At 40.6% G+C, this 26,435-nt stretch overlaps 1 protein-coding gene across 1 annotated transcript; it reads right to left on the bottom strand.

Annotated features, from left to right (window-relative positions):
* LOC144508515 (serine incorporator 1-like) lies at positions 1-26,435 on the bottom strand. Its single transcript, XM_078236500.1, has 10 exons — positions 26,230-26,435; positions 21,542-21,703; positions 20,337-20,530; positions 19,497-19,576; positions 17,493-17,630; positions 12,442-12,611; positions 8,433-8,523; positions 7,386-7,569; positions 3,105-3,335; positions 1-1,125 (listed from the first exon to the last, which is right to left on the bottom strand). Exons 1-10 carry the CDS (start codon positions 26,266-26,268, stop codon positions 987-989), a joined length of 1,428 nt encoding a protein of 475 aa, XP_078092626.1. The 5' UTR covers positions 26,269-26,435; the 3' UTR covers positions 1-986.

The raw sequence follows: 26,435 nt of genomic DNA, 5'->3' as shown, positions 1-26,435 counted from the left end.
TTTTTCTTTTCCCTCCCTTCAAAAAGTGTGGGGGCTAGGTAAAAAGTACTTTATTTCTAAACTGTCTTGGACCAGATTCATCGACAAAATTAACCGTTCTATGTAAAAACAAATTTATCCTGTCTCACCAAGTTTTATTTTTTTGCCAGTTTCCATTAATAGCATTCAGCAAGCTCTCATAATAAGAATACTTTGTTATAAATTCTGAAGAGAAAATGAAACACAATAAATTATTCTCCAGTACTTTAATAGTGCTAAACGCTCAATACAGGTTTGGTTAGGATAATTTAGCATTCATCTTTTCGATCTTTTTAATATAAACTTTTTACGGACAAGATTTACAACATGCATGAAACATTTTGCTAGTTCTCTCGTTGGCATATTTCTATTCATAATGTTCCTTACTAGACACACAAACAAGTTAAATATTAGATACAAATCACTAATGTTATTTATTTCTTTTGATCTTACAAGTACAGAAGAATGACATTTATTAATCATAACATCGATGTGATTTATATGATGCACAAAATAAGTGCACGATTTTTGACGATACATTATTAAAATCTTCAATTTTTAAAAAACCAAATGGAGCATGAACACAGAACAGAACAGCAAGCCTCTGAAAAGCAGATTAAATGCTTTGGGAAACTGTAGGACTTCTAATCAAAACTGCCTTACAAACTATTATAGACAATCTAAATTCAGAGTTTCAAAATTGACCGTGGCCCCTCTATTCACCCACCAACCTCCACATTCTATAGCTTTCAATAAGATGCAACAAAATGCATATTTGTCACGAGATGATAATATTAAGGCTAAAAACGTTGTTTGTTTTATACAATGATTCAGTGCAATAGGCCCAATAAATGTTTTGCGGTATGCAATGCTTTTCAAAACAAAAATCAATAGCTATACCATTTGGTTTCAGGTTAGTTGGACTCTTGTTTAATTCAGCAATCATGGTCAACCAAGAACGCAGCACTCTAGTCAAAGTCACGGTTAGTGAGAACAAGAGGGGCTACCAATGTCCAGACATACAACAGAAGACACACCCAACTTGAAGTGATCTTCACCCACACAGCTGGCCATTTGCTTGTCATTGTCTTGTAATCAGCATCAGGGCTGTAGAGGGAAAACAAATAATTAAAAAGAAAAGTTGATAAGAGCTTTTCACTCATTCCCAAAACAAACCACAACATTTCAACTTTGCATATTCACAAGACCTCAGATAATATTAAATAGTTTGGGAGACTAATTGCATTGCAAATTTGCTGATGATACAAAGATAGGTAGGAAAGCAAGTTGGAAGGAAAATACAAAAAGTCTGCAAAGGGATATGGATAGGTTAAGTGAGTATGCAAAAAATTGGCAGATGGAGTATTATGTGGGAAAGTATAACTTTGCCCACTTTGGCAGGCAGAATAGAAAAGCAGAGCATTATTTAAATGGAGAAAGACTGAAGAACGTTGTGGTAGAGGGAACTGAGTGTGTCCTTGGATATGAATCACAAAAAGTTAACATGCAGATATAGCAAATAATTAGGAAGGCAAAGAGAATTTGGCCTTTATTGCAAAGAGACGAATCCTTCCTACAACTGTAAAGGCATTGGTGAAACTGCACCTGGAGTAAAGTTTAGAAGAATGAGAGATGATCTTATTGAAAGAAATAAGATTCTGAGGGACTTGACAGGGTTGATGTTTCCTCCCAGGGAGGAATCTAGAACAAGGAATCATAGGTTAAAAATAAGGGGTCACCCATTTAAGACAGAGATAGAAGTGGAATTTGTTCTCTCCGAGGGTCGTCAGTTTGGAGTTCTCTTCTTCAGAAAGCAGTGCAGATTGGATCATTGAATATAATCAAGGCTGAGTTAGACAGATTTTTGTTTGACAAGGGAATCAAAGGTTATGGGGGAGAAACAGGCAGGAAAGTGGAATAAGATCACAAGCGGATCAGCTATGATCTTATCAAATGGCACAGCAGACTAGATGAGCTACACAGCCTAACCTTGAAGCTATTTCTTATAATCTTATGAGTAAAACTTATTTTCCTTTATTAAGTGGGTGGGATTTTCTGCCTCCCGCTGCAGCAAGATCCTTGGCGTGTGACAGATGAGCCAGGCAAAATGCCATAGACATTGGCAGCACTAGAAGATGCTGCCAGCAGTCAATGACGAGATGCCTCCGCCACAACACATTTTCTGGCAGCGGAGGTAGCTTGCCATTGGCTACTGGCGGGATCTTCTGGTCCCGCTGATGTTTATAGCATCTTGCGTGGTTTGCCTGTACTGCCGTGGGGGAACCCACAGTGGGGGCACCTTTGATAGAACAGGACAATCCCACTGGCAGGAAAGGCCAGAAAATCATACCTAATGTGTCTTAATCATGACCATGGCACAGGATCTCCTACTTAGTATTTCAACATGAATATTTTCCTATTAAGGCCTCCAAGTGTTAATTTGTAGAATAGGATCATAGTTTGGTGACCATTCGGTCTATTTTGCCTATGCTGATTCTTTGACCAAATTGTTCGGCAAGTCTCACACCTCAGTTCTTTCTCTATAGTCCTATAAAACTTTTCCTTTTCAAGTGTATGTAGATCCTCTTATGTAGAACCAACTTCAAGAAGCAGAGCAGCAGTGAGGAAGGGAACAGAATTAAATGTTATCTTGAAGCAGAATGTAGGAGGACCCAGGTGGCAGAGCACAAGTGACACTGAAAGTCCACTTGACTTACCATAAATAGCAGGTTTTGTTTTGTTAGTCATTTTATGACTGCAATTGTGAAATTATTCTATCCTCAAATTATAAGCTCAAAATACCGGTGTTATTTCAATGGTGGCTTATCCTCCATCGCATTTCAAATTATTCTGAGTGCAGACACACTTGTCAAAATCAATTAATTCAGTGGAAGCATCGCTTGGGCTCTATTGTTAGAATTTAAGTAAAAGAAGCACGTACTTAAATTATGGGCAACGTTGTGCAAATTCCCACCAAAAACTGACCGAGACAGAATAAAGATCAATTTACAGTTTATAAAATTACATTTAATAGAGGAATAATTCACCCTTTGAAAAGCAGTCTTTGTTGTAATGCAATTATTTACCTGTACCAGTTTGTAAGTGTCATCATAATGTACAGTGAAGCCAGAAAGAGCATGAAATGGAAGAACGAATAGCTATACTGGACTGTATCCTGCTCATTATCATGGACTCTTCGTACTCCATCTCCCTCTTCAATCCCAGCAGCATCTCCAGCCAAGGAGTCATCCAACATGACAGCTTCACTGCCAGAGAGTGTTAGCTTATTCACCTGACTGTTGTTCGAGGAACGAATGCTGCAAACAGAAAATTAGAATAGTCAGCACAACGGCACCAGACATTCCTAAAAAGGAGGTGCCAAGTGAAGTTACAACACAGGACTGTATCCATGCCAAACAATGGAAGTAACATGCAACAGGAGCCAAGCAATCCTACAACCAACAGATCAGATCAAAGCTCTGCAGTCCTGCCAAATACAGGCATAAATAACCAAGCAGGAGGTCTCCAAACATCCTCATCGATGAGCAAGCTCAACATGCCAATGCAAAAAACAAGGCTGAAGTATTTGCAACCACTTTAGCCAGAAATGCTGAATGGATGATTCAGTTTGGCCTCCTCCTGCAGTCCCCAGCAACAAAGACACAAATCTTCAGCCAAGTCAATTTACTCCACGCGATATCAAGAAACAATTGAAGACAGTTTTTGCCACATACAGCAAAGACTACAGGCACCACCAACATCCTGGGTGAACTGCTGAAGGCTTGTGCTGCAGAATGAGCCACACACCTCTGGTTAAAGTGTGTCAGCAAGGCAACAATACTGGCATCTACCTGACAATGGATAATTCCTTCCTGTCCACATAAGGCAGACCAAACCCGAAACACCAAATGCTGCGCCATCAATCTACTCTCGAGCATCAGTGATTGAAGGTGTTGTGGACAGTGTTTTCAAGCAATACTTACATCGCAATAATTCACTTATTGATGCTCAATTTGAGATCCACCAAGGTCACTCAACCCAGAACTCGTCATAGTCTTAGACCAGATATGAACAAAAGAGGTGAATTCCAGATGCAACATCAAGGCAAATTCTGGCAAATGTAGCATCAAGGAGTCTTAGTAAAGTTAATATCAATAAAAATCAGGGGGAGAATTTTCCACTGGTTGGAATCATACCGAGCACAAAGGAAGATGGTTGCCCTTGTTGGAAGCCAATCGTCTCAGCCCCAGGATATTGCTGCAGGAGTTCCTCAGGGTGGTATTGTATACCCAACCATCTTCAGCTGTTTCACTAATGACTTTTGCTCCATCATTTATTCAGATATTGAAGCAGTCTATGCCAGATGCACCAATAAGAAGTTTCACAACACCAGCTTAAAGTTCAACAGGTTTATTTTGGAACCACGAGCTTTCAGAGCACTGCTCCTTCCTCAGGTGAATGGTCTCCACATCATAGATGCATCAATGCCCAGACAACATTTAAGTTCAGGCTGATGTGCAGTGAGGAGGTTACTTGTCACCTAAGTGCCAGACAACGACCACTTTCAACAAGACAGAATTAAACCATCTCCCTTTGACATTCAATAGCATTACCTTCACTGAATCCCTCATTGCCAACATTGTGCAAGTTGCCATTGACTTGAAACAGCAGCTACAAGAGAAGATCAGAAGCTGGAAATTCTGTGGCAAATAACTCACTTCCCCATACCCCAAAGCCTGCCCATCATTTACAAGGCACAAGGAATGTAATGGAACACTTGCCTGGGAAGAATGCAAATCCAACAACACTCATGAAGCTTGGCACCATCCAGGATAAAGTAGCCCACTTGGTCAGCACCCCTTCCCCAATTTAAGCACTCTTCCACACAATGACAGCAGTGTGTACCATACACAAGATGCAGGAATTCACCAAAAATCTCCTTTGACAGCACCTTCCAAGCTCTTGACTTTTACTACCTAGGACAAGAGCAGCTGAATGTGGGCACACCACCACGTGTAAGTTCCCGTCCAAGCCACACAGCATCCTGACTTGGAAATATCTTACAACTCCTTCACTTTGTTGGGTCAAAAGCCTCTGACTCCCTTCTTAACAGCCCTGTGGGTGTACCTAGAACAGATAAACTAAAACGGTTCAAGATGACAGTTCACCACCATCTGAAGAGCAATGGCTAATAAATGCTGGCTTTGCCAGCAACAGTCACATACCAATGAAGATTTTTTAACATTGCTCATTGCAGCTGGAATGTCAATTTAGGAGAGCTGAGATTAGCTGCTCTTCACATTAAAGAAGCATTTGACTCAGTCTGGAAACAAGGCGCCCTCTCAAAAATGTCAGCGTCAATTAAAAAGAAAAATCCTGAAGAGGTTAGAATCAGGCTTTACTTAAAATGGAAGATGGTTGCAATTGTCCAGAGGCCGACGACTGCAGCCCCCAGGAGATGTTTTGCAGGAGCTTCTCAGTCCAACAATCTTCAACTGCTTCATCAATGGCCTACTCTACTATAAGAAGTTTAACAACACCAGGTTAAAGTCCAACAGGTTTATTTGGTAGCAAAAGCCACACAAGCTTGTGTGGTTTTTGCTACCAAATAAACCTGTTGGACTTTAACCTGGTGTTGTTAAACTTCTTACTGTATTTACCCCAGTCCAACGCCGGCATCTCCACATCATGACTACTCTACTATAACATCAGGAGTAGGACTGTTTGCTGATGATCCAGTGTTCATCTCCATTCATAGCCATTTCAAAAATGAAGCATTCAGGGGCAGTGTGCAGCAGGATCTAGATAGCATCCTAATGGACTGACAAGTTCCTAGCAACATTCTTGTAATCTAAAGATCAGACAACAGCCATCCCTATCAAGAAAAAAACCCAACTAGCTCTCCTTGACCTTCAGCAGAGCCAATCAATGCCATCATTATCCTGCTGGTCACCAGTGACCTGAAACTTAAATGGACTAGCCATATTAACAAAGGCAGAAGTTGAAAATACTGTAGTGAACGGTTCACCCCCCACCTTCAAAGTCTCCCACGAGCTACAAGACTCAATTCAAAAAATGGATGGAAAATTCACTATTTGCATGGATAGATACAGTTGCAACAACTTAAACTCAAACGCCATCCAAGAAAGTGGCTCTGCTACTAGACTCAATATTCAAACCTCCATATCCAGAGTACATGCCGCAGCTACAGATTCTAATTTTCACGTAGATTAGGAGATACTCAACAGCTTCAGTCTGAGAACATTGAGGGGAGTTTTAACTGCTCCATGGGACGGAGCGGCTCAGGATGGGCAGGGGTTCTCAAATCAACAAATTCAGGGAACATGCCAGCAGCATGCATGTTTCAGTTTTGATCAAGTTGGGTTTTGAGTGCCTCTAACACATTCTGCAAAGGCAGTTCTGTAATTATATTTAAATAAGGCTCCGTTCCTGATATTTTAGCAGTGATTTGCATGCAACAACCCCTGCACAGGTTCTCCATGGCTCAGGAAACCTGACACTTAGAATAAATTTGTGAATGTTATCTACACATATTTCCAGAAGGCAATCAGTAAGTTTCAGTTAAAGTGATTAACAAAAATGAGAATGCACAGAATTAGAGTTGGCCTTTGACTTGAGTTGTGAGACAGAGTGGGGATAAAGAGTATGTTGGGTCATAAGCGACAAGTTGTGTCCCCCAGGGATCCATTTTGAGTGATTAAACCACTCTTCCTGCTCATCCCCCTACTGGCCACCTCTACCTTCCTGATTGATTCTCCTCTTCTGGTCCCCTTTAAAGACTTACCGGAGTGAAGCTGATCTTCAAGGCTTCTTCTCAAGTTAGCTGCCTGACTACATCCATTAGGTGTCCCCAGCTTGCCAGATCAATGAGCTGGTCTCTGGCCTCATTAAGTACACCTCGTTCGAACACGGGGATCGATCTTTGTGCTCATGTTTGGGTGTAAGTGCAGTTCTGCCCTATTATTTCTCAGAATATATCATTCAGATCCACCAATTTCAAAATGGATATGATTAATACTGATGCATTTACAATTCCTTTTAATGTGAACTTACCTTTCCTTCACATGCTTTTCATCTACATTCAATATGAGCTCAAATTTTATTTACAGCTGGACTGCCCACAACCAAAGGTTTTAAGTTAAATGCTTTTCTATAAAAATAGGGAAATCAGGTTGCTTCAGATCATTGACCAGATGCATAGCCATCCAACCCAATTCCAGGAAACATGCTCATAGAATTCCAGTAAACAGCCAAATGAAAAATACATATTACATTGAAATAATGTATCAGATTTAACTTTTTTTTTAAATGATAACATGGTTTAAATGTTCCTGTTCAGACCATACCTTGAATATAGTAGACACAGAATGAAGAGGGCAAGTCCAACAATACTCTGTGCATCCCACCACTGCATTGAGATTGGAGGTGAAGGCGTTGCACTTACTAAGGGTTCACTCTTATTGGCTGGACTCAGTGTAGGTGCGGCCAATTGTTTAATAAGGTTCAAAAGGCTAGGATTGCATTGTCGGTCTGAAAAATAAGATACAAGGTCTTAGCTTAAATATTGCTAGGTCTTGACCTAAAAATTACACTAATCTTAAGTGGGTGTGTACATGAACAATGGTTTAGTCGCTGATTAATGAAATAAACTGCAGAAGTTGAATAGTAAGGAGCTCCAATGATTAAGATGCTAGAAATGGGCCTAATTTAAACCCATTGGAAATCCACTCAAGTACTAAAATCAGGCCAAAATATTTGGTAGGTTATTCACAAAAATAAATTAAAAACTGAAATTATGCAGAGCTAAAATGCCAAATTAGGGTTGGTAACCCTGATAATTTCTGTACTCCGAGTTCATTCTGTAAGTTCAATGCTCACACAATGATATCCCTGGCTGGCAAGCTCAGAGCGTGTGCATGTGGGCAGATAGCAGCCATAATTGGGCCTGCTGTTGCCTTGCAGAGAGGAGCAGGTATGTTGCACCTTGGAAGGACCAGTAGCCTCACTGAACAGGAGAGCAGTCAAACGGCCAAATGCAAGTTGAAGCTCAAGATCTAGAAAAATATCCCCCAGCTCCCAAGATTTTTCAACTTAAAAAAACTAACTTCTGCCCACTTTGAGCCCAAAGGTCCTGTAATAACTTGCATCAAATTGTTCCGGTTTAGCAATTTCAGCTTTGAAGATTGTATTCTCACCTTCACTGGCAAATTAACAATGAGCTTAATGGACTGTTAATTGGAAGCAAGCAGATTCCCCATTCCTTCTCACCCACTCCTCTTTCACCCTTCCTGTGAAATTTGCGTCAGTTTCCAGAGCCAGCATTATCCACATCGAATGAAAGCAGATAAAGCTTTATTCTTAGGCAAACTCTTTGTAAAACATGTGGGGCTTACCGGGTTCATTAGACATTGCAGACCATGTGAGATACATAGTATACAATGTGATGATTGAAGACTGAAGTAGACCAGACCGAGGTTGTGCTTCCTATAAAGTTAAAACAATATAGTTTAGAAAAATATTTTAACAGCGCATAAAGATTTCGAACCCCGAAATAATAACATTTCTAGTAAAAATGTTTCTAGAACACACTTTAGTAAGGTCTTTGAGATGGTATCGCATGGTAGGTTGTTGCATAAGGTTAAATCTCATGGGATCCAGGGTGAGGTAGCCAATTGGATATAAAATTGGCTTGTTGACAGAAGACAGAGGGTAGTCGTAGAGGGTTGTTTTTCAAACTGGAGGCCTGCGACCAGCTCTGTGCCTCGGGGATCGGTGCTGGGTCTACTGTTATTTGTTATTTATATTAATGATTTGGATGATAATTTAGGAGGCATGGTTAGTAAGTTTGCAGATGACACCAAGATGGTGGCATAGTGGAGAGTGAAGGTTATCTATGATTGCAACAGGATCTTGATCAATTGGGACAGTGGGCCGATGAATGGCAGGTGGAGTTTAATTAGATAAATGCGATGTGATGCATTTTAGTAGATCGAATCAGGGCAGGACTTACTCAGTTAATGGTAGGGCGTTGGGGATAGTTATAGAACAAAGTGATCTAAGAGTACAGGTTCATAGCTTCTTGAAAGTGGAGTCACAGATGGACACGGTGGTGAAGGCGGCATTCGGCATGCTTGGTTTCATTAGTCAGAACATTGAATATAGGAGTTGGGGCGTCTTGTTGAAGTTGTACAAGACATTGTAAGGCCACGTTTGGAATACTGTGTACAGTTCTGCTCACCCTATTATAGAAAGGATATTATTATATCTAGAAAGAGTACAGAAAAGATTTACTAGGATGCTACCGGGACTTGATAGTTTGAGATATAAGGAGGGGCTGGATAGACTGGGACTTTCTTCCTTGGAGCGCAATAGGCTCAGGGGTGATCTTATAGAGGTAAAATAATGAGGGGCATAGATAAGGTAGATAGTCAACATCTTCTCCCAAAGGTAGGGGAGTCTAAAACTAGAGGGCATAGGTTAAAGGTGAGAGGGGCATATACAAAAGGATCCAGAGGGGCAATTTTTTCACTCGGGGTGGTGAGTGTCTGGAACAAGCTGCCAGATGTAGTAGTAGAGGCGGGTACAATTTTGTCATTTAAAAAGCATTTAGACAGTTACATGGGCAAGATGGGTATAGAGGGATATGGGCCAAATGCGAGCAATTGTGACTAGCTTAATGGTAAAAACAGAGCAGCATGGACAAGTTGAGCCAAAGGGCCTGTTTCCACACTGTAAACCTCTGAATCTATAATACAAATAAATCTAACATTGGAAGAAAGTCAGTGGATTGGGAAGAATCGCCAGCAGGTCAATTCATATGGCAGCATGAGGATAATTTTCAGTATATAAAGCAAGGGTTCTACGATAATCTCTGATTCATTCTATCATTTGACTAGAAATTGGCAGTAAAAAGGTTTACAATTAGCAAAAAAGCACAGAAACACCACGAAAATTTGAGATGGCGGGAAAAAATCATAATTTAAATGAATGCAGCCAAGTTGCTTTGTCTTGCCATGCACTGAAATCAGAAATCCTTCTTTCCCCTCTTCTTTTCTATCTCTCCCCCACCGCCCCCCCCCCCCACACACACCCACACCCCTGCCGCCGAGTTTCTTTTTTTCTCTTTCCTGCTTTAGTCAGTCAAAAAGTGCAATTTTTCAGGTGCAATGGTTTGACAACACCAAATAACAGGCTGCATACCACAGAAGATAAAAATATACTCACTGAGGAAGGAAAGTCAAGTAATGACAAGAGTCGTTGGAAAAAGACTCCCAAATATGATCTGTACTAGCAATTTTTTCAAATACAGAGAGTCAAAGTAGTGGCTGTATTCCTTAAAATCATGAATAAATGAAACAACTTTGTGGATCATGTGTCCCCAGAGGAATCAATTTTAAAGCCAGAGTTAGGTTCCTTTAAACAATCATTGCGTGGTAAACCAACGTAAAAGTTAAAATACTACACTGCACAAGTGTGAAGTGTTATGCTGAGGTAGCTTGCAAAACAGAATAAATCATTAAATACAAAATAAATAAAATGCATTTTTCTTTTAAATTACACTCTCCTCAGCACAGTAATTTTAGATTGATCAGGCTCCATCCAGTGACAGAAGTTGGTCAGTGGAAGCTGCTGGAATCCTGGGACTACCGACACCGACTAACTTGTGCCAATAGATGGAGACCAGGAGCCTCAGTTCAGAACTGGATAATGGAACAAAGTCAGGAACAAAGCAGCTGAAAACGGACCCAGGTAGGAACAGAGGGCGTGGGAGGAGGCAGACTGGAGAGCAATGTCGGGCGAGTGTAGGCAGACCAGACAGCAACTTCGGTGGGGACGGAAGGGAGACAGGACAGAGAGCAATGCTGGGAGACAAAGTGGCAGCGGGGGTGGGATAGAGGAACTGAGGGCAAGGACGCAAGTACTGTGGGAGAGGTTTTGTGCACAGGCAGAGCACAGAAGATGAAGTCTGTGGCAAACTATTTTAATATGAAACTGGCTGGGTTACACGGACATATTGACACAATATTAATGACATTGACATGAAACACATTAAACGAGCAACATTAAATGAGGACTTGCTGTACTCCAAGGTGGATTTTGAAAGTTAACTGAAAAGGAGCTCATACCAAAAATTTTGATGTGTTGCCCAAGCTGAAATTTTATTTTTTCTTTAATGTTTCATCAGCTTACACACAGTTATCAAAAGTGTTTTCTTAAACACAAGGTAGTCTGAAAATTCATTTACATTCATAATATCAAGATATTGATTACAATGGAAAGATTATGTAGAATATTTCAGACTGTTATAAGCAATTGTTCTTTAGTTAGGCATCATGTCATTTGAATCACCCTGCTGCTTGCTTGGCTAAAGCAGAACTTTGGAAGTTACCAAATCAGATGGTGGGAATTCACCTAAGTTTTAAGTGTGATTGACAAAGCCTCCAATCTTAAGTGACACCTCACAGACTGCACTCACTTTGTTCACAAACACATTGCCAGTGCAAGCATATTGCACACCCAATCCGTTTTAAAGCAAATCTGAGCCAGTTAGGGTTTGAGAAGTTTAACTACTGAAGAGGAGCCATAATGAATTTATGTGCCATATCTTTACTTAAATTAGAAGCACACAGAAATAAATTGTTTGTACTGTGAAATAGCTAATTCACCTATCTTGTGCAATAACTATATAATGAAATGGCTGAAGTTATGCTTCAATGATTTAGAATTATCTTCTATAAGAGATAGAATTCATGTAGTAGCATGAGGATTCTTGTCAATATATGAATGAAGGGTTCTGCCACCATCACTGAGTCATTCTGTCATTTGACTAGAAATACACAGTGAAAGGTGCATTTCAGATCTTAGATAATTAAACCGGTTTATGAAGAGACTGCTGATACTGGACACAAGAATATCTAGCTCAAAAACTCTTAAAAGCTGAAACTAACATTACAGAGATAAATTCCAAAATTCAGCTCAGGCAAAATTCAAACTCCTACAGAAGCATTTTAACTCTTTACTGTGGGTAGGACCTCCTCTTTAAGGTTAAGCCTCAAAATTTGCCCCGATTTCTTCTTTGATATTTAAAAAATGCTTCTCTAAGTGCGCAACAGATAGATGGTGAGCTTTCTGCAAATAACTTAGGCCTGACTTTTCAGGAACATTTGACTTGTGTCCCATTAAGTTACAACTCTCAATTTAAACAAGTTTCTCAACAAAAATAATCAGTCCAACCCTCAATACAGATAAACCAAGGAAAAAACTAGGGAAATCATTTCAGGCACCCAAGCAGCTGGTTCAAGAACAAAGAACAGATGGAGAACTTGGACAGATCCTGACCTTTCATCTTAGTATGTGGCATGAAAACAAAAGTATCAGGAAATCAGACATGTATACTCTTACCTGTACTTTTGGAAGAATAGAAGTAACGGACACCGCAATGCAAAGAATCATGTTGAAACTAATGAAGAACTTGTTCTCAATACATCCTTCAGGTTTAGTGTAAAACACATAGAAAAGCACAATTGCGATGAAAGACAAGATGTAATTCAGGCTAGTGATGGAGATCAAGCCTGTAGAAGAATTCAGAAAAGATAAATCTGTATTAGAACTTAAAATAAAAACTGAAAAGATGAATTATCAACTGACAGAACATTTTTTTTGAACATCATACTTCTAGTCAATTAAGTTAAAACAGCCATAATATTCTCTCTCAGCCTAACTCATAGGTCACTGCAAAACAACTTTGAAAGAGTACTGCGCGTCCAGTCCCTAAAGAAATTAATGTTTCAATTGAATCATCTTTGATTCTTTTAAATTCTAGGGAAAGTAGGCCCTGTTCCCTCAACGTCTCTTTATTGGACAATCCTGTCATCCCAGGCCTTAGTGTGGTAGCCACAGCATACTTTTCTAGAGATTTGTACAGAATGGAGCTCTGCAAAAGGAAGGACAAAAGGTAGAAGGATTCAAAAGGACACATTTCACCTCAAAGCATCTCAAAGGATTCCTTCTGAAACAAGCCACTATTTTCAGGTAGACAAAAGGCAACAAACTTGTCTACAACCATGTCTCTTAAACAGGAAATAAATGGATGATCAAATAATCTGTTTTGATACTGTTCCAGCACTAGGATTTTTTCAAGAGGGAGGGAAAGAGGGAGGGTGAACAAGAGCTACTGCTCTTTTCAAATGCAAACCGATACTACCCACTTGTTGCCTCTCCAAGTCTAGTTAAAACAAACACTCCAGTAATTGGAAGCAATTAATCTTCTGCAGTATCAGCAGGTGGGCTGCTGGCTGTAAACAATCGGCACCATAATCAGAGCTGAAGCATAAACACATCCTTCACCAGAAACATGACAAAATATATTTCTTAAAGGCACAGTCTTGTCACAGTAGTAATGCCTGGAACAGGTTCTAGTCTGTTGCCAGGGGCTTAAAGTTTGAGAGGTACCACTCCACATCTATCATGGATGACCAGGAGTCTCTCCTACTCTTACCACCAGCCATTGGCATGTCGGAAGGATTTGCAGGCTGACATATAACCTGTCTGACCGTGTTACGCGCACCTTCCTTGGCCAACAAATCCTGGGGTGAGACTCGAATCCAGAGCTCTTGGCTCAGAGGTAGGGATGCTACCCGCCGTGCTACAAGACCTCTTACATGGGAATTATGGGATGCTAACCAACAATTGCTCAAAGAGATGGAGTTTAAGATTTTTAAATCAGTGACAGAACTAGGCAGAGAGCTTTAGGGAGGGAGTTGCAGATGGGACTGAGATAATTTAAAACTAGTCAATGATGAAAAAAAAAGGGAGGAATAAATGCACTGAAGGTCAATGTCAGATATTTAGAAATGCAAGGTTAGAATTGGCTGTTGAGATGGAGTACAGTGAGGGTGTGAATTAGTAGATGACAAGTATATTAAACTTGACGAGTAAAGGAGGGGGGAATGACTGCAGGTCCACTAGAGCAGAGCTGTCAGACAAGCAGACTTAATACAGGACAGGGTGTGAGCAGCGGAATTCAGCATTCTGAAGTGGTCACGCTCTGTGACTCCCTAATCTGATCCTTAATCACTGCCAAAACACTTCATCACCACTTCCACCTACGGTACATTCCCATGGAAGCACAGGAGGTGCAACGCCTACGTTTCACCTCCATCTTTCTCATTATTCAAGGCTGCAAAAGCTACTTCTAGGTGAAGTGATGATTTACTTGTATTTCAATTTTGTATACTATACTAGCTGCTCGTGATGCAATTTCCTTGATATTAAGGTAGCCAACACAGATTACACTATTGTTTTGCAGAATACTCTTCAGTTCAGTCCACCAGCGTGGCTCCGAACTTCTGGTCATATGTTATTTTGCTCCCATTCTGTCACACACGCACACACACACTGTTCCAATCAAGTTCAACATAAGCTCATGGAACAGCATCTAATTTTTCAATTATATAATTTACAGCCTCTGGACTCAACATTAAGTTGAGATAAGAAAGTAATGTCCTTATTAAAAATTAACTTCATGCTAAAGGTTGACCAAATCACCATCATGCTTTGAGTGTTGCAGACGGTTGTTTCTGTTCAAATTTGCTAACTCTATTATTCCATATTAATTATGTATTCCCAGACAGTTCTTTCAAATTGAACAAAGTCAGTGTTCAGATATGAAACATCTGTGCTTGAAATGTGCTAGCAGACCTTGAGAATTAATAAGTTCTGACCAGTTCAGATAAGATACCAACAATGGCTGGCAGGCTAAAGACACCAACTCTTCTGGTAGAATGCCAATGCAGCTGAGTCTAGCCAAACATCAAAGGTTAAGGACTATCCCAAGCACCTTCCAACTGACTGAAGGACATTTAAAGAAGATTGGAATCAACAAGGCAGACTTGTTTAAACAAAGGTAAGGTATATTGACCTAAAACAAATACTATTGAACTATAAGGTACGTCAATATCACCTAGACCTTTCTTAGAATTGAAGCATAAAATATACTGTTAAAGAAACAGCAGTGTCACAACTATAGGGAAAGAGCAACTTGGTCATGCACCAAGGAAGTCCAATCAACAAGAAGTTGATCACTTGCAGGTATTTGCAAATACTTAACTTGCTTCATTTTTTTGTTCGTGGCAAGTAGTCCATTGATCTTATGTTTATAGAACATAGAAAAAATACAGCACAAACAGGCCCTTTGGCCCACAAGTTGCACCGGTCATGTCCCAACCTCCCTAGGCTTATATATAGGCTTATCTATAACCCTCAATCCTATTAAGTTCCATGTACTCATCCAGAAGTCTCTTAAAAGACCCTATCGAGTTTGTCTCCACCACCACTGACAGCAGCCAATTCCACTCACCCACCACCCTCTGAGTGAAAAACTTACCCCTGACATCTCCTCTGTACCTACTCCCCAGCACCTTAAACCTGTGTCCTCTCATAGCAGCCATTTCAGCCCTGGGAAAAAGCCTCCGAGAATCCACCCGATCTATACCTCTCAACATCTTGTACACCTCTGTCAGGTCACCTCTTATCCTTCGTCTCTCCAAGGAGGAAAGACCGAGCTCCCTCAACCTATCCTCATAAGGCATGCCACCCAATCCAGGCAACATCCTTGTAAATCTTCTCTGCACCCTTTCAACAATTTCTACATCCTTCCTGTAATGAGGCAACCAGAACTGAGCACAGTACTCCAACTGGGGTCTGACGAGGGTCTTATAAAGCTGCATCATTATCTCCCGACTCCTAAACTCAATCCCTCGATTGATGAAGGCCAGCACACCATACGCCTTCTTAACCACCTCCTCTACCTGCGAGGCTGATTTAAGAGTCCTATGGACCCGGACACCAAGGTCCTTTGATCCTCTACACTGCTAAGAGTCTTACCCTTGACATTATACTCCTTCATCCCATTTGACCTGCCAAAATTGACCACTACACATTTATCCGGGTTGAAGTCCATCTGCCACTTCTCCGCCCAGTCTTGCATCCTATCTATGTCACGCTGCAGCTTTTGACATCCCTCCAACCTATCCACAACACAACCAACCATCGTGTCGTTGGCAAACTTACCAACCCACCCCTCCACTTCCTCATCCAGGTCATTTATGAAAATGACAAACAGCAAGTGTCCCAGAACAGATCCCTGGGGCACTCCGCTGGTGACCGACCTCCATTCAGAAAAAGACCCTTCTACAACCACTCTCTGCCTTCTGCAGGCAAGCCAGTTCTGAATCCACAAGGCAACAACCCCTTGGATCCCATGCCCTCTCACTTTCTCGAGAAGTCTTGCATGGGGGACCTTATCAAATGCCTTGCTGAAGTCCATGTAAACCACATCTACCGCTTTTCCTTTGTCAATGTGTTTAGTTTGTATTGTATGTTTTGATTTTTTTTGTGTGACCGCACTAAGGCCGGATAACTAGTGTCCTCCATTATTCCCAGTAATTCTTGTCTGAATCAAAATAAGTGGGCAAACAAATTCTACAATCATTACCTCCATATCCACAACCCACCTTTGTCCTTTTATTTAATTACTCTTGCTTTTGGATCACGGTTGTTAATAATAATTCTCCTTTTCCCATTCCACCTTTGAGAATTGCCATGTTTCTTAACTTGCCCCATTACCAACTATCGTTACTACATCATCCCTTTTGTCATTTAATGCCTCCCTTTTTTCTACCCTATCATAGACGTTCTCTTGCTGTTCTCCCACACCCCCGCCACCCACTGTTCCCTGCCTGTGTAACTGCACTTAATTCTGTTTTTAACCTTCTCCAAATATGATGAAAGGTCAATCTGAAGCTTCAACTGTGTTCCTCTGTCCAAAGATGTTCTTAAATCTGAGTATTTCCAGCATTATTAATTTTTCAGATTTCCAATATGTACAGTATTTTGCTTGTTTCAGCATATTATATAGGATCTTCTTAAAGCACATTTGTGCTCAGACTTTGAAAGCTAAAATTATCTTGATATTTCTGTTTATAATTAAGGTTGGGACACATTACATAATAAATTACACAAGTAGATTGGAATGACATGACACTTTTCAAAATGTCTTCAATACCCTCAAAATATCCTTATCTAAAATATTTCCATTCCTCCTGCACAAGAAAACTGCCAACTCATGTAGATTTATCCTTGCCAAAGAACAAATGGTACGGTAGCTAAATTAACAAGGGCACACCACAGGAAATTATGCATTAATGCAAAAATGTTCTTGTAAGCATCTCTGCTGACCATCAGAAATGCCAAATTAACTAAATTGCTACAAATAGATTAAGCAATTGTAATTCATAACCGTAAATGATAAACTAAATAACATTTTCTACAAAAGCTCAGAGTCCAATACGATGAGCTTCGAAAGAAAACTTAGTTTCTAACTGCTTGATATAAAAGTTGTTAAATATTTCCTAAAGACTGTTTCCTGCTAGTACAGATTATTTATTACTCACTTGCATACCAGCATCTTGAATTTCCATCCTCCATCTTTCCTACCCATGACTCGTTCCAGGAATGAGCAAAATCAACCAACAAAACCAGCTGGATTAGTATGAAACAGAATGCACCAGCTGTACCAATGGCAAACAAGGCTAATGGGAAAAAAACACAAACAGAATTTAGCAAACTGGACACTTAACATCCAAGAAAAAACATTGCTTTTTCATCTCTCCCCTTCTCTCTCACTTTCCGATACTCCTGTTTGATTGCTCTTTCCTTTCCCTGCTGTTACATATTTTCCTCTTCTCTATTCTTTCACTTTTGCCATAATTTCAAAAGTCCAACCATGTTGTTAACATATTTGGGACCACTCTGCACACAAGCTGGTTCTGGCTTAACTGGGTTCATGTTGTACATTATGAATGAAACTCTGGAAAACAAGTTAGTAGCGTATGTGAAAGAAAGTAAATGAAAGGAAAACAGATTTATTTTTAATGTCAAAAGGATCAGATAGGAATTGAGAAGGAATAGATGATGGGCAAGTAGCAAGTATAAAGCAGAGCAGCAGTGGCATAAGACAGAGGGAGCAAGAGAGATGGAAGAGATAAAAAGAGAATGCGTGAGGCAGATGAACAAATTAACAAATACGCTGTATCAGAAACAGGGAGAGAAACAGAGAGAGTAACAAGAGGTAACAATCACAAAGATGATTGTATTCTGATGCATAACATTTCTAGCTTGGAGCTTTCTTCGGGGCAGAGGTGGTAATGGCGGAAAAATTGAATCATCTGAATACATACGCTTCAAATGGCCAGCTACAAAACTTAAAGGTTCCTGCAATCAGAAGTGTGGAACACCACAGTTGAATTCAAATGTTCCTGTTTTCTTTGGTGAGACCAAGGGAGAGAAGAGAAAAAGGTAACAAAAAAGTGCAGAGCTTTCACTACAGACTGAAAGATATCCAATGGATATATTTTGTGGCAATGCAGAATGGAATACAACTGATTTACTGAAATGATCCCAACATCAGTATGCGTTCCTAGAAAAATAAGAAAATTAACATGCGAGCGCGGGAGATATAACACCTGTCTTTTTATCTCATCTCTTCTCACCATCCAAGGCCCCAAACATTCCTTTCAAAATGAAACTATGATTTATTTGTATATCTTTTAATTTAGCATATTGTAATGCATTCATTGCTCACAATGTTGTCTCCTCTACATTGGGGAGATCAACCACAGACTAGGTGACTGCTTTACAGAACATCCTGATTCAGCCCACAAACGTGACTCCGAGCTTTCTATCACTGGTCATTTCAATTCTCCACTTTGCTCCCTGTCCGAGTTTTCTGTTCTCAGCCTGCTACACTGTTTTAATGAAGTCCAACAAATGCGAGGAACAACACCTCATATTTCGACTTGGTACTCTCCAGCCATCTACATTCAATATGAGCTCAACAACTTCAGATCATCATCTTTGCCTCCATTTTATTTCTTTTATTGTGCTGTTTTGTTTTTATTCTCGATTCTTTAACTCCTTTCTTTGCACCTGGACAATTACTGTAGGTCATTCACACCTCATCTGGATGCATCTTTTATTTCTTTACCCATTTCCATTCCTTTTGTTTTTTGTGCCATTTTGCCATTTAATCTCAACTGCCCGCCAACTATCCCAGACCTTAAATTTTGCTCTTCCTCCTCACTTGCTCAAAAGCTATTTCTAATTTTCCTCAGTTTTGATGAAGTGTCATCGATCTGGAACATTAACAGTTTCTCCCCCAAGTTGCTGCCTGACCTGCTGAGTATTTCCAGCATTCTGTTTTTATTTCCAATTTCTAATATCGCTGGCATCTTGCTTTTATAGGATAACTCGCAGTTGTTTGTCCAGTTCTAAGCAATCAATTATCAAAGTTCCTATTTAAGACAACATTATTTTTTTATCTTAACTGCTGATTAAATAAGAAAATTATAAATACATCACCAATATTCTTCCCCTTAAAAGACATTTTATTGCTCTACCTCTTGTAAAAGGTCCTTCAGGGATGTAAAAGGCTCCTACTGTAATAGCAATGATGGCAGCTATTTTGAAGAACCAGAACCTGTCAAAAGCAAAGAAAAAGATAAGATCTCAAACTTTCAAATAAAGCAACTTTGGAAACATAGAGAAACCAAAATGAGAACCCCAGACACATCTTGCAGAGTTAAGAGGCTAAAGTTCAGCTCCCAAAAGCAGGAGGGGTGCAGTCAAGTGAGAAGTTACAAACTTAAAAATGGCAAACTCTGACATCAGACCAAAATCTGATCAGGTTGAGTTTTAATGAGTGAAAGACATAGGATGAGCAGCCAGCTCACTCCCAGAAGACGGGTTGGCCAATTAAATAATTTAAAGAAGCTGGCAGCCTATGATTTAAGCTGTTTCCATATTTAACAATCATTGGCCAGCTTTCGCAGCCCTCAGAAAACCCAGCAGCTTAAGGGAGACAAGGACATTCAGGGAGCAGGACAGCTTCCCACCAGTCTCCCAAGCTCCGTCCCATCAAAGCACCCATAACACCCACCCCACCCCAGGGTCAAGGAACAGAAGCATCACCTTCCTCCCGTCTCACCAACCCCCCATCCTCAGAGTCAAGAATTGGATACCCTCTCCATCCCCAGCATCCACTCAACCTGGGGGAATAGATACCTTTTTACGCATTCCCTCCACCCTGGCTGTTTTAGAATCACTGTATCATGTAAACAGGGCAGTTTTATCAATTGCAAGACTAGAACTTGAATCAGAAGCTAAGCCGCAACAATTTTTGAAAGCATCAACTTCTCTTTTACTACTAAATTGTGAACAAAGAACATACGATTACTTACCCATTATGTACTGCAGCTCTGGGATCCCGACTGGATTTCACATTGATTAAAAGCAGTGAAAAAAGAAAGAAGAAGACAGCCAATCCAAAGCAGACACGGTAAACTGACTTGTAGCTAACTAACACATCACAGTTCACGGACCCATGAACAGTTGGAATTTGGGTACCAAAGCCATCTTCACAGAATCCTGGAATCTATCAAGAAGAAACATCAAATTACAAACTGAATGTTTTTTCTTCGACATATTTCTCATTATACTAGCCTGTTACGATCAGGTGGGAAGGGGTAGAATGATTCCCCTGCTTTCCCACTCCTCGTTTGACCACAATAGTTTTTTTTTTAAGAATATGCTTGCCAATTCAATGGGTGTTGAATAGTTTACAGGCTGTGATTGTGAGACACGAAGAGACAACTTTCCTTGTAGGTTTTATAAAAGAAAACAGGTTGTACTTTAAGTACAATGAATACTAAGTAACAAAAATAAAATGGTCCAACTAAAAATAATAAAACACTGACTTTCACGCAAACATGCACTCAGGGTTCACGCAAGTGTAAGTTAGAGGGGATAGATATCAGTCTTTATTAAAGTCCAATAAAAGTTAATGCAAGATAATGTAACAAATGGAATTTGACATATTTCCCAACAAGTCAAAAAAACTTCCAAAAATTAAAAACTAAAATAAACAGGGAATTCAGCCACATGAAGAGTGAGATACGTGTGCAACCAAAAGCAAATAGAGATAAATCAATTATTTTCCATTCTAAGGACATTAGTGGCTTGTTGCATAAACTTTTGCAGTGGCCCATTGCATACCAGTTATGTAAATAGTTTGGACACCAGCACAAAAGGAACAAAATCGAAGTTCGTTTAGACATCAAATGGCATGACAATTGGTGAAAAAGAATGTGGAATTGCAGCAAATGAAATTAAGTAAACACAACATAGTCATTTGGTAGTACAAAATTTAAGTACTGCTGAATAAAAGAAACATGCTATCAAGCTATTCATCTTGCATTCAACAGGAACAGATTTGCAAAAGTGCCAATAGTAAAAGAGACAACAATTTATACTGCATGAGAAGAGTGCTGCTTAGACAGCTTTGCCAGCATGTCCCTTTCTTCAGCAATACCAAACATAACTTGTGAGGTAAGAATGCCATTGCTCTTTAAACTTAAATATGGTTGAATGGTTGCATGAAACATACCTTTTTCAACTGTGTTTCCATTCCAGGTGCCAGCATAATACAAGCCACAAGAGTGCCCACAAGTAGAATGAATGCATAGATTAATCTGGTCACTATGGAATTCTTGCTGTTGGGGCAGCAGGTGCACAGCAAACAAGGAGCACTGCTGCACAGACATGGCACCTACGAAGCAATATTACAAACAAGAGTATTACAAACAACTAATTATTTAAAGCAATCCAAGTTGGAACATAGATTCAGAAAGCACGTGTTAGCATCAAGATACACATCTGCATCTTACACATTACAGGGAAAGTAATTAGCTTAGGGTGTGGCGATCTAATTCGTACATTCAGATCCTCTCACAGCATATTGAAACTTCAACAAATTTATTCGCACATTGCTCCTTATGATTATGGTCCAGAAATTTCTGAAAATGGTAATGGTGGTGCATAAATGGTATGCACTAGATCATAAGAAAGAGCAGGTGTAAGGCATTTGGCTTAATGAGCCTGGTCCACCATTTTGGCAATTCAAATACCCTTCATTTACTTGTACCTTGCTTCTTACATCCTCAAAGAAACCTAAAATTTGTCAAACATTAATTCTCTTTCAGAAAATTGAGACCTGCCTGATCATATTATGATTTTCTAAATATCCTCTGACCTCCTTAATAATAGAATCTAGCATTTTATCAATGTCAGATACTTGGCTAAATGGGCTATGGTTTCCTGCATCCTGTCTTCTGCCTTTGTTGAATAGAAGATATTGTTGTTATGGCACAAAACTTTTAGAAAATTGTGGCATAAGCAAGTTAAGCCTTTACTTACACCAAAACTCTGTGGTACCTTTTATACTGGGAACCTCCCCAAAATTGTGATAATTCATTTTTCACAACATCACCACTCCTTAAAAATTTCAATCGTAATGTCCAATCTGCTGTTCTTTATCCATAAATCTAATTTTTTAAAAGTGCGGTTATTGGACTTGTTTAAAAAGCATATTGACCTTTACCACAGGAAGTCGCTGAACCCGAGCCAACATGAACCTCGCCAACCACACCCAACATTTAGCATGGGAAGTCTCTGACCTGAGCCAACATTAACCTTGCCAACTGCAACCAACCCTTATTGTGAGAAGTGTTGAACCGAGCTGATATGAATCTTGCCGACAAAACCCAACCTTTAGCATGGGAAGTCTTTGACTCGAGCTGATATGAACCTCACTAATTGCACCCAATCTTTATCACAGGAAACTTCTGACCTGAGCTAAGTGTACCTCACCAGCCGCAACAAACCTTTAGCGTGGGGAAGTCTCTGACCCGAGTCTGCACAAACCCCCCTCACCGCACTCATCATTTAGCAGATGGCGCCACAGGTCAGAACTTGTTACAGGTGCCCTGTATTTATTATTCAGCGGTACCTCTTGCTTTTCAAGCCATTCCATTTACATTGGAATATAGCTAGCCTAGGTTTCAGCCATTGCAATGTAAATAGGCCAAGGCCTATATGCGGCATCCAAAAACATAGGCAATCTGTAATTCAAAACACAATCGGTCCCGAAGGTTTTGGATAAAGGAAACGCGACCTGTGCACATTCTGATTTGATAACCATTGCCACTTATGGACTAAACCAGATTGTCAATGGTGACCTGGCAGCAGCAAGATTGCTCAAAGGTCATTTTCCCTTAATCAAAAATGTCCTTCACTGAGTTTTCCTGATCTATTTAGATAATGCAAAACCATTTGCTCAAAATTAACTACAAATGTAGGGTATTGTTGCTTTAGATCTTAATTATGGATGGAGGTTCAACATTTTTTTTTCAATTTTCTTGACATCTCCTGATTTCTGTACTGTATTTGATATTGAGTCAACAACTCTAACTGGCACTTCTTGATTCAGGATCACTGCTGCTCATTAATGATTCTTCAATCTGACTGGTTCAGGAGATACACAGTTGCTAGCTCAGTTCATACAGGTCCCAGGACCTTTGTAGAGGACACCATGTCAAAATTGTTCTCTAATTGCAGCAAGTTCCAGTGTAAAATCCCATAGAAAGTATATGAGCCAAATGCAAATGTACAAACAGCTTTGCTGCTAAGAGCAAAATCCAGTTCAATGATTTACCACAATGTGGTCAAACACATGCCTTACAGAAAAAGTGAACCAACAACAAGATACCATTCAACATCAGAAATGACAGCAAACATTTCTCAGTGGTGCTGCTTTTGAATGGCACCACCCTTACTGTAGAACATGCTACATTTTAATCAGTGCAAAAAGACAATGGATTGCCACTTTGGGGTGAAAGACATAGGCCAATATTTTCCGGTCCATCCCGCTGCAGGATCTTCCAGTCCTGCTGATGGCCCCCTGCAGGACATTCCCTCTGGGGTGCAGGGCATATGCAAAATCCTTAGACATCAGCAGGACCAAAAGATCCTGCAAACCAATGGCAGGCCACTTCTGGAAAATACATCACAGAGGGCTGGAAAATCATGTTCATAAAGACAAAATACTGGAAAAAACTCAGGTCTGGCAGCATCTGTAGAAAGAGACTAACATTGAGTCCATAACATTGAGACTCTTCTTCAGAGCTGAAGAGGTAGAAAGGCGATGGATTTTGTACTTTGAAAGAGGAGAAACCAGGTGAGCCTGGTTTGGGCCCAGGTGAGATCTGACAAATATGTCAAGACAAAGGGAGTGTTAGTGATAGTGTTAAAGATCAAGGAAGGTGTTATCGGTGGTCTAAAGGTCGGGTGGCAAAATGTGTCATGGCAGCACAAGGATCAGTGTTCTCTAAAAGCAAAACAAACTTTAGCTGGCCTTTTGGAGGCGGCGGCGGGGTGGGGGGAGTGCAGAGGTTGGGGGAAGAAAAATCAAATGATCCAAATGGAGAACAGGGTTCATGGTCTGAACTCAATGTCAAGTCCAGAAGGTTGTAAAGTGCATAATTAGAAATGTGCTGCTTCACCTGAAAGGAGAGTTCGGGGAATGAGGAAGGAGAAGGTAATAGGCAGGTATTACACTTAGCTGTAAAAGATCCCATGGCACTCTTTTGAAGAGAAGGGAGTTGTCACAGCTAACGTTGTCCCTCAATCAACATCAGTGAGAGATTATCTGGTAACTAGCACGCTGTCTAGCACTTCTAATAAATTATCTAGTAAACATTGGCATAAACCCACCACTGATGAATCAGACATGCAAGGACATGACATTCAAGGTCAAATATGCCATTCAAGCAAACTGCATATACTTTGAAGGCTTACAAGGAATGTTTTTGAGATGCAGTACACCCAGTTTTGAGTGTGTAACTGAAAATTTCAAAATGAAATCAATAAAATAGAGTTATAGAGTCATAGAATCATACAGTGCAGAAAAGGCCCTTTGGCCTATTGAGTCTGCACAGACAATATCTACCACTAAAGGCGTGCAAATCCCATTTTCCTGCACTTGTCATAAATTGATTATTTAATCCATTATTAAAGCTTTTTAAACTTCCATGCAATAAAATATATATTTTAATTTGCGTATTGACAGAGTCTGGAGGTGTGCAGCACTGTTGGGAGGGGCCATCTTTCAGATGAAGCATTAACCTGAAGTACCCTGATACTAACACAAGAGATCCAATGCCCTGGTTCATAAAAGAACAGGAAGGTTCTACCTGGCATCCTAAAATTTATGGGACCTTGCTGAGTGCATACCAGCTGTCACATTTCCCATATTAGAACAATTGGTTGTCCAAGGTCAGGTACACTGCTATCTGGCTACATCAACAAGTCATTTGTACCTTTCAGATTAACTCTGGCAACATCCAGTTTTTAAAAAAACAGTAAAATAAGAATACCGGTTCAAGATTGGGGGGGGGGGGGAGCTTGGGGTTGCCCCCTATTAGGAGTCCCAACCTCACTGCTTTCCAGAAAGTGTTTGTCAGAATTTCTTAATTTGTAAATATTTGGCAAACGAGTCCTTTTATGTTCTTCACTTAACACACTCATGTTTAAAAACATCACATGATGTACCAGGAAATAACTGTGACTGAATTGTACAGCGGCTGTGGAAAGTGAGAGGGGAAATGGAAAGGGGGGTTTAGTTTCTCTAAACATTTGATTTATTACTGTCACATGTATTAGTATACAGTGAAAAGTATTGTTTCTTGTGCGCTATACAGACAAAGCATACCGTACATAGAGAAGAAAAGGAGTGCGCAGAATGTAGTGTTAACAGTCATAGCTTGGGTGTAGAGAAAGAAACATGATCAACGACACGGGTGAGAAGGGGGTGTTAGTTTCTCTACACATGATTAATTACAAGAGGGGGAATGGGTGAACAGGGGGTGCTAGTTTCTCTACACATGATTAATTACAAGAGGGGGAAGGGGTGAGCAGGAGGTGCTAGTTTCTCTCCACATGATTAAGCGGAGTGCGGGGTCCAGCTCACAGCCGGCCCGCTGTAAACACAGACTGTGAAGGACGGAACAGCCGCCGCCACACCTTTATTCGGGATCGCCAGCCGCTTTTAAGTTTGATCTTTGGAGAGTGAAGATAAGCGGCGGGTTCATCACCGGGTGAAACTGAAAGCTCATCGTTAGGCTGCTGGCAGCCGAGGCGATGACAACTCCCGGCTCACTGCCCTGCGGCCTCGGCCCCGGGCTGACAGACCAGAGCCCGAGCCCCGGCCCCAACTCCCTGCTCACATTCCGTCCTTACCAAGCTGGCGAGAGAGCACACCCCTAATACCGAGCCCATCGCTCGACTCTAGCGGAAGACCAGCAATCCAAACCGCGGCACCAGCCTCTGACTCTCTCCAAATGGCCGCCCTCCCTTTTCCCGTTACCAGGCAGCCAGGATCCGCCAGCCAGCGAGCGGCGCCCCTTGCGTCATCACGCCAGCACGTGCCTGTGACGCGAGCGACT

Source organism: Mustelus asterias, chromosome 20, assembly GCF_964213995.1.
Source record: "Mustelus asterias chromosome 20, sMusAst1.hap1.1, whole genome shotgun sequence".
NCBI lineage: Eukaryota > Metazoa > Chordata > Chondrichthyes > Carcharhiniformes > Triakidae > Mustelus > Mustelus asterias.
Note: the sequence above shows the minus strand (reverse complement) of the source record. Positions and strands in the feature narration are given on the sequence as shown.